Below are 9457 nucleotides of genomic sequence, written 5' to 3'. Positions count from 1 at the left end.
GATTTCAAATATAGCATATTAGGGATGCAAGCAATATTCCAGAATAAGGAACACTTTTTTTTTTCATTCGTAAAACATTTCGATGATGGAAAACACTAGACCTTATGATAAATATAAGTATTCATAGCTGAGGGGAAAAAATATGGTTTGGGCTAAATTCTTTTTTGTTGGGCTTTGCATGGTCCATTTCTGGCTCGGATATAGAGGGCAACCTCATTCCGCGCATGACATAAATAAATTGATTGATTGATTGATTGATTGGTTGATTGATTTCCGGCCCCTAAGCGGAGTCCATATTTAGTAATGGCGTAGGCAGTATAAAGGCCCATCCAAGTAAAAGCCGGTATACATCGAGTCCTGAAATCAGGCATAAAGCGACGCCAAGTAACGGGAGAAAAAAAAGTGGATTTTTCCCCGTTTTCAAAAAGTTAGCTGCATTATAAGATTGAATTTTCAGGTAAACGTGACATATAAACTTAACCGAAAGTTTTGAGCTGGACGTAGGTATCAGCCGTTTTTTCTTTCCATAACAGTAAACTCTATTAACTTTCTCAAATAAACTGGAAGATTTTCTTTTTTTCAGTTTATTCTTAATACTTTTTACACTTGTTGATAACAGCACGTTTACCAAGCATAGCTTAAAATAATAAAATGTGGTAAATGTTATTTACAAGAATATCCGGAAGTCAAAAACATTTGTTGTTTTTTAAGGAAAAAAAGAAATATTTAACCTTCTGTAACGATATAATATCTTCAATTACTTTATTTGATATCTGCGTGTCAATTGCATTTCTTATAATTATATATTGTTTTACCTATTATATACAATACTTACAACTATTTACATTTGTTTCCTGTATTTGAGCATTACATTTCTTGCAATTGATTTATTTCATTTAACGCACTATGTCACTTATACTTGTCTCTTATAATATCTTTGTGTTAATTCAAAGGTGCCACAGCTACAGGGGAAATGCGAAAAACAAACTGTCTCATCTCTTTCTGTCGCCCACAGTAAATCAGCGGATTCAGAAGAGAGTTGAGCATGATGACGGTACGGATCCATGGCAACTGATATATAACAACGTGTAGTCCAGCTGCGTAATTGAAAAATATAAACGTGATGGGTAGAAAGCATAGAAAAACAGCACCCACTACATAAACCGTTGTCTTCAGTGCTTTGCTCTCTTTAGCAAATCTTTCCGCCTCTTCTCTAGGAAGCTGTTGAGTTTTGATCATCTTTTGGTGGCGAACTGTTTCACGATACAAAATCAAGTAAGACGAAGCTATGAAAACAATGCACGAAATCAGAACAAGGGTCATTAACACCTCGCCAATTTTCATTGTCGGTTTTTGCGAAAGAATTGTCACACAGCATAGTGAGAAAACCCATAGCACTGTTACAGCCAGCTTAATGTTTTGAGTTGTAACAATATTGTAGTAGTGCATCGTGTACTTAATTGCTATAAGTCTCTCGCAAGTGACCAACGCCAGATGAAGCAACGAAGAATAAATAAGTACGATAAAAATAAAGCGGTGAAAAAAGAATAAACTGTGCGTGTTTGTTTCGCCCAGTAGCTCTAAGATTCGCAACGCAATGAAGGTTGGCTGGACAAGGAAGCCAGTGAGTGCGTCTGATACCGCTAGACAAGCCAACAATATGTTGGTTTTGGTCCGGAGTCGTGGTCTTTTCTTCACAGCTGCTATCACAAACACGTTGAGCAAAATGGTAAATGGACAGGTTATGCAGTTAATGATGACCACAATAATAACATTTACCACGAGAGGGACATTTTTTTCGTCGCCACCCATGGAGGGCACTGTCGACTCTCTGAAGACGTCTGTAACATTTGATCCGGAGAGGTTCGCCATTTCAAGGGAAAAACAAACCTCTGAAGTAAACATCCACAGTATGCTTGTCAGTCGAACGTATTCCCCATTTATGTTTTTTTTTGTGTTGCGTAACACGAAAATTAACGTTTTATTAATACAATAATTTTTTTCCAAGATAATCCTGAAAGACGTCGAAATTAATTTCAACAGAAGGAAATTCAAAACGGTAAGAAATGCATTTTCTCATGATGATTATTAAAAAAAAACCGGATAATTTCTTCGGAGTGAACAGTTTAACGATCTGCACGTGTGCCTCTTCGTGTTGTGTTCATGGGAAGAAAACACAATTCATCAGTAGAGAATTCCTTTAAATATCTAGTAAATAATGTCTTATGCACCGTAATTAGTTTTTTTTTTACTTCGCCCAAGGCTAATATCTCGACAGGGGACTAAGCGTGCTCTGCTTCTTCTGTTACCCGAGAAACAAAATTATACGGAACCACGTTATTTTATATTTAGTGGTAATGGCAATTGTTGCAAATTGCAATTGATAAATACAACTTATTAACAAAAAAGGCATTTCATTTCATAGAATGATGTTTGCCAAATCAAGTGGACACAAATTATTTTTTAATTTATATTTCGTAATAGAAACTTCTCAAATTTACAGCTGTTTTGGATTACTCCCGAAGGACTCATTCCCAAGTGCTCGGCTCTGAATCATTAATAATACGTTTTTTTAAAAAGCCGCTGACAATTAACTAGAACATCTTGAATTCCTGGTGTTTAAAATGAAGAAAAAAGGTTAACAACTTTTTCACGTTGGTTGATTGGATGTGTTTTGCTATAAAACAATATCAGAAAGACTTTTGCGGATGAAAATAAGAGAAATGCGCATTCGCAAGATAAATAAAAAACTAAGCTGGGTGTTACGACTCGTTTTTAAAACGGATCATGTCTTCAACGTGAATAGTAAAAATCTGCATATCTGCTTTTTTTTTGACATTAGGCGAAAACATCTGTTAATAATCGTTTAGAAAATTATCGACCACGGAACTACAAAACGTGTATTTTATTATCATTTTGCCTTACGTTTAAGAGTATAATTTAAATGAATGTAATAAAAAAGGAAATTAATCAATTGCCAGAAATTAAAATTTTTTTTCCGTTTGCGAAGTTGTTTGAAATCACGCAATTGTATGGTGCTAGAAATTAATAAAAAGTTGTTAATCCTTTCCCTTACGTAACATACACAGCAAGATGCTAGATGGATTAATAATATTCTAATTCACACACCCATGTCGTTGATATTTTGAAATTTTCTGTAAACAAAATGATGAAGACCACATTTCAAATAATTATCATCAAATTCGGATTCCACTCAATGTAACACTATTTCAGCTTGTGCAAATTATTATGAAACTAATCAGTTTCAAATGTATCTGCTACGTGAGGAAAGGATTATGAATATTTCTTTAATTTCTGTCACTGCGATATTCTGGGCCAAGGAATTCATTTTCTTTTAATAAAAATTCGGCATTTCGAAGCCCGCAAAACATCATTTCCATCACCAAAAAAAGTTAAGTTTGGCGGTTCTGATCAAATATAATTTCTGCTTGATTACTCAACTGATAGTATAAAATAAGCGAAATCGTAAGCTATTTAACATTATAATTATATGTTAACCGCTCGTTACGACTTTTACAAAATCTCAATTAAAAACATTTCCCTTTTTGTGTGTGAATTTGACCAAGAGATCTAATTGGTTTTATTGGTATTCCAAAAAAATAAAATAGGCTAAAAGTGAAACACTTCACCCTTTACAGATTTATTGACAACACTACACATACATGTAAACCTCTCGTTTTTTAGTATTATTATATTTCTTTTGGTGAGTACGTAAAAGAAATACTCACGATGATCTCATTAAACAGAAGGAAAAATAATAAAGTTTGTATAAGCCCCTTCCTGATGAAAATTAAACTTTTTTTCGGCATTTAACGATTCGTATTTTCCAATGCGCAGAAACGAGTGCATTATATTAATGACTTGGCACGCCTTAATTCTAAGTTTTGTTTTTTAATCAGCTTTTGAAATGTCTTCACAATTTGCATCTACTTATCGTTATGGACAAAAACTCGCCCTGTAATTTTAGAGTTTCGTCAAAAGACTCGGTTCGATGTTTTTTTTTTTCCATTGCGTCAAACTTGTCGACAACATTATCTATGTCAACCACTTACAAATAGGGTCTTGTCATTATTTTGCTCTTGGTTAGTACATAAATATAGTGATCGCCATGTGAGAAAATGGTCATTTATTGTTAAGAAGGGAGGGGTGACGAGCAAATAAAATCCAAATAAAATATAAACAATTAACTTTGTTGATACGTTTACGCTGGTCTTTTCTACAGTTGCTAAGACGTCTTGATTTTCAGTGGGGTCAATCAATAGACGTTTCATGGAAGGCAAAGAATTACTACAATTCTGTTTACTGGCGAACAATCGTCCTCTTTAAGAATAATTATGCAAGAAAAGAAACGTACTTTGCATTCCCAAGGTGCAATGATTCATTTATCCCCCATAATAGTAACTTTATTAACTTGCTCAAATAAACTAGAAGCTTTTCGTTAGTATTTTGTTCAGTTTATTCTTAATAGTGTTACATTTGTTGATACGAGCACGCCCTAGCTAAACTTGCCAAGCAAACGTCGCTTAAAATAATTAAATGTGGATAAATGTTACAAGAGTAAATAGCGTAAAAGCAATAATGACTTTATTTGTTATCTACATGTCAATTACATTTCTCATAATTATATATTGTTTAACCTGTTACATACATTAATTACAACTATTTACATTTGTTTCATGTATTACAGGATTATATTTGTTGGTAATTTCTCTGTCGCTGTTAATTCAACGGTGCCACAGCTACAGGGGTAATGCGAAAAACAAACTGTCTCATCTCTTTCTGTCGCCCACAGTAAATCAGCGGATTGAGAAGAGAGTTTAGCATGACGAACGTACGGATCCATGGCGCCGGATAAGCAATGTTCAGTCCGGCTGCGAAAGTAAAAAATATAAACGCCATGGGTAGAAAGCATAGCAAAACAGCACCCACCACATAAACCGTTGTTTTTAGTGCTTTGCTCTCTTTAGCGAATCTCTCCACTTCTTCTTGGGGGAGCTGTTGAGTTTTGATCATCTTTTGGTGGCGAACTGTTTCACGATACAAAATCAAGTAAGACGCAGCTATGAAAACAATGCACGAAATCATAGCAAAAGTCATTATCACCTCGCCTATTCGTCTAGTCGCGTCTTGCGATCGAAGTACAATGCAGCAAATCGTGAAAACCCATATCGCTATTACAGCCAGCTTCATTTTTTGAGTTGTAACAATATTGTAGTAGTGCATTGTATATTTAATCGCTAGAAGTCTCTCGCAAGTGACCAACGCCAGATGAAGCAACGAAGAAAAAGAAACTGTGGTTAGTATGGCGATGTGAGGAATATAGAAAATGTAAGTATTTTTTACGCCCAGAACCACTAATATTTTCCACGCAATAAACGACGGCTGAACAAGAAAACCAGTTAAGGCGTCTGTTATTGCTAGACAGGCCAACAAGATGTTGGTGTTGGTCTGAAGTCGTGGTCTTCTCTTCACGGCTGTGATCACCAACACGTTGAGCAAAACGGTAAATGGACATGTGATGCAGTTAAAGATGACAACGATAAGATCATTTGGGTCGAGAGGGACATGTCCTTTCTCACCATTCATGGTAGCCATTTTAAACTCCTTTAAAATGTCTGTGGCATTTGATCCGGAGAGGTTTGCCATGTCAATATAAAAACGAGTCTATGAAGCTAACAGCCACTGTGTTTAACAGTCGAGTGTATTCCCAATTTATTTCTCATCTTTCTGTTGTGTAACAAGAGGATTAACTTTTTATTAATTTCCAAGTTTATATATATTCTTTCTGAGCTTTTATCCATGCTAAAAACCACCGACATTAATTCCATCATAATCCATTTAAAAAGAGAAACGAGTTTTCTCATTATCTTGAAAAACTCATTAAAATAAAAAAAGAATAGATTCTTCAAAGTAAACGGTGAATTGATCTGCACATATGCCACTTCAACTGAGGTATTCTGTACACGAGACGAAAACGTTTTTGCTTTTATTCATCTTTCACGCCATCGACATTAAATTCATCAGGAGGTAGTTTGATATCTCGTAAATATATAATTTCTTATGCACCGTTAGTCCGATCATTCTTCAGCCTAAAACTAATATCTAGTCAAAATTATAAGCATGTGTGGCCTCTTTTATCACCTGAAAAACGAAATCATACGGAGGCACGTTTTTATATTTAAAGGTAATGGCAATATTGTAATTAATCAATGAAACTTCTAAACAAAACAAACGGTCTTTTTTTTTCAAAGAATGATTTTTGCCAAATCAAACAGACACATATTAAAAACAAGTTTCTACAACATGTTTTTTTATTATTATTTACATGTCGTAATTAATTTTTTTTTCAAATTTCGAAAAGTTTTGGAATACTCCCGTAGGATTCATTCCCTTGAATTAAGCCTATTCACAAGCGCAGTTCTAAAATCATTGAGAGTGTTTTTTTTTTCTTCGGATGTGACTCGCGACTAAAAAATCATCGCAAACAGTTTTTCTGACTGAAAGAAGAGAAATGCATTTTCACAAGACAATTAAAAACTAATCGGGGTGTTGCGACTCGTTATTTAAAAAGGATCTTTACTACCAAATGAAGAGTAAAAATTAAAAATCTCCATATGTGCTACTTGATCTTCGTTACATGAGAAGGAAACATCTGTTAATGATCGTTTAGAAAATTATTGAGCACGGAACTAAAAATATATATATATATATTTGCCCTTCAGTCATTTACTATGGGTTATGCCGAACTCCAGCTATTTTGAACTATTTTTTTGTTTTCTCTGACGGTTGGAAGTAACGGAGATCAACTGTATTTATTATTTTTCTTTAGATATAAGTGTATAATTAAAATGGAAGCAATACGTCTGTTAATAAATGGAATTGAAAATACAAATAAGGTTTACAAATGAATATTTTTGTCGAAATTTGTTTTCCGACGGTGAAATTGTTTTAACTTACAGAATATTTATTCCATGGCGGTGGAAATTAATGAAATGTTGCTAATCCTTTCTTCACGTAACATACGCAGCAAGATAGTTCAATTAAGAGTGTGTCCATAAGAGGACCAGGCAACATGTGATACAGCTCATATCACCGATTTCGTCCAAACTTAGCATAAATGTTGGGTATGGTGAGATATTTACTGTGACAAAACATCAGCTTAAAATATTTTATTCCCTTCAAGTTATGGCACCTTTTGCAAAAATGGCCATTTTTCACTAATTTATGCATATTTAATTAGCTGACTTTGATTGACCAGTTCCACAAGAAAAAAAGACTTCTGAAAATAAAATTCACTGCACTATATTCTGTGGTTATTAGGCTTTAAGTACAATAATTCACTTCAACCGTCTGATTTGATCTCTTCTCCTCAAACGGTCTTTTGGAAGGTACAAATTTCGTACTGTTGGAAATAGCCTTTAACTAGTGCCCAATATCTCCCATGAGCAACAACTTATATACATTATTCTTACATGGGTAATGAAATCCATCTCTAAACTTCACAAAAATGCCACAAAATGTCTGGGGACTTCAATATTTTATTAGTATTGAGGAACTAAACACACGTAACTTAACGATTTCTTGCTATTTCATCAAAATTCACCGAAACACAGAAGCCATTTATTTGCCTCAATTTGGCATAAAATCGGTACGAAATAGCTAATCAAGCATAAATCTATAGATAACAATCAAAATATTGGCGAAGAAAAGGCAGTTAGGACATTTTTCGGAGCGTTTTCAGAGCCGATATAATTCGGCAATGTTGTGATAGCAAATGTAAAAATAGCAGCGAAAGATTTTCTTCAAAAGCTCGCTCAATTCAACATTTAGGCACATCAAAGTTAAGAAACAAGAAATTAATACTACATACATGCCACTTATCGACACACAGATGCTTTCTTTTGAAGGATTTGTTCTTCCTCGCTGCACTTCGATCCTTCGATCGATCTCAATTGACATGTATCTTTGCTTTGAGGCGCGATGAACTTAGTCAATACATCGTGGTTCATTCTTCGTGAAAGGTGTAAACAGGTTGTCAATAAAGTCATTCAAAGAGCTGTTCAAAGTTCACGGAAGGACACTTCTCTCAGCCAGTTTGAATGAAATAAATTTAACTGGAAAATAAACAGCCGCCATGTTGTATTTCTACCTTTGAGCCTGCGGTTTCAGTCAGCGGTACGGCCGTTCACTGGGGCAAGTACGTAGTGTAGTCATCATATAGTTGTTTGACTAAATCCTATATAGGGATATTCATAGAGGGGATACATAGCCTAGCCCTACACAGCTATACACACCTATACATAGCTTAACACAGCTATACACACGCGTGTTCATTTGCTTTTCCTCCGCAAATGTTTGTTTTCGTTGGAATAAGTAGCGGATGGCGTTATCTACCCTCTGAACAACCGGGGCTTGGTCTTAGCCTTATAAGTAGTGTGCGTTTCTTGTAAAAGTGAGAATTTTTTTCAACTTCTCCATTGAATTTTTTTGATAAATAGTTGATGAGAAATACACTGGATGCAGTGTAATGTATGCGATGCAATCGGTTTTGATGCTCTGAAATTGAGCTCTGAAATGTCGGAAACCATTAAATAATCAGAGCAAGTTTTTTCCATCTTATATCAGGTTAAAACTAGTATGTTTATTGTTTTTTTGTTGTTTCTGTCTTTTTGGGAGGTGGGGGAGGGGGTGAATATGGACATTCGAAGAAATGGCGGTCAGGTTGTCAGCCTGGCCTGTGTACATCTATTCCTTCTGTTCAAATCGTCTATATTATATTACACTTTGGCAGCTAGGAGACTGAATTTGTACCCACTCTCTTTTTCGGGATCCCACAAAGTTCACCATCTGTCCATTTACCGATAAACGTCATAACTGCAGTTTTGTTTTAGAAAAGGGCTTTTATGGGGACAAATTTTTCCTCCTGAATGCCCACATTGCAAGTGACGAATTGCGGCTTCAAATGATAATTTTCTTCATCACCGACTCAATTTAAGTGGCCATGTGAGTTACAAAGACGCGAATGCAGACTTTTGTAAAGAGCTTAAACTCCGCATTAACACTAAACAAATTTATTACAAGACTAGGACTACGCAAGACGGCAAAACTTATTAGCTAATGTTTCAACCAGCACAGGTAGTCTTCTGTCTTCTTCGAGGTCAACGCGAGGGAAACCCGTTTTATTTTTTGTTGTTTTCTCTCTCTACATTCACACCTTTATAGATATATGTATATATTTGCTGCGCCATATAGACTGCGTCGCTAAAGGCATTTCGTACGTGAATACTTTGTTCAGTTCAGCACAGACGCTCCCCCAACTAAAGCACTTGCGCAAGAAAGACCACCTGCTACGACTACAAAACCTACCTCGCTATCCACCGGATAGTGATTTATCCCGTGGTAAACGTTATTCTCCAATTTTGCTGAGTTATTCATT

The 9457-nt window shown here is 35.3% G+C and overlaps 2 protein-coding genes across 2 annotated transcripts; both read right to left on the bottom strand.

Annotated features, from left to right (window-relative positions):
• Nucleotides 1–942: 942 nt before the first annotated feature.
• On the bottom strand, nt 943–1872 carry LOC144659216 (melanocortin receptor 4-like). The gene has a single exon (XM_078519648.1). The coding sequence runs from the start codon at nt 1870–1872 to the stop codon at nt 943–945; it is 930 nt and encodes a 309-aa protein (XP_078375774.1).
• A 2826-nt stretch (nt 1873–4698) lies between these two features.
• Nucleotides 4699–5650, bottom strand: LOC144661272 (adenosine receptor A2a-like). The gene has a single exon (XM_078521978.1). It carries the CDS (start codon nt 5614–5616, stop codon nt 4741–4743), a length of 876 nt encoding a protein of 291 aa, XP_078378104.1. The 5' UTR covers nt 5617–5650; the 3' UTR covers nt 4699–4740.
• Between the last annotated feature and the right edge of the window lie 3807 nt (nt 5651–9457).

This window comes from Oculina patagonica, chromosome 7 (assembly GCF_052425735.1).
Source record: "Oculina patagonica isolate OP01 chromosome 7, crgOcupat, whole genome shotgun sequence".
Classification (NCBI taxonomy): domain Eukaryota; kingdom Metazoa; phylum Cnidaria; class Anthozoa; order Scleractinia; family Oculinidae; genus Oculina; species Oculina patagonica.
This window is presented reverse-complemented; position numbering and strand designations above follow the sequence as displayed.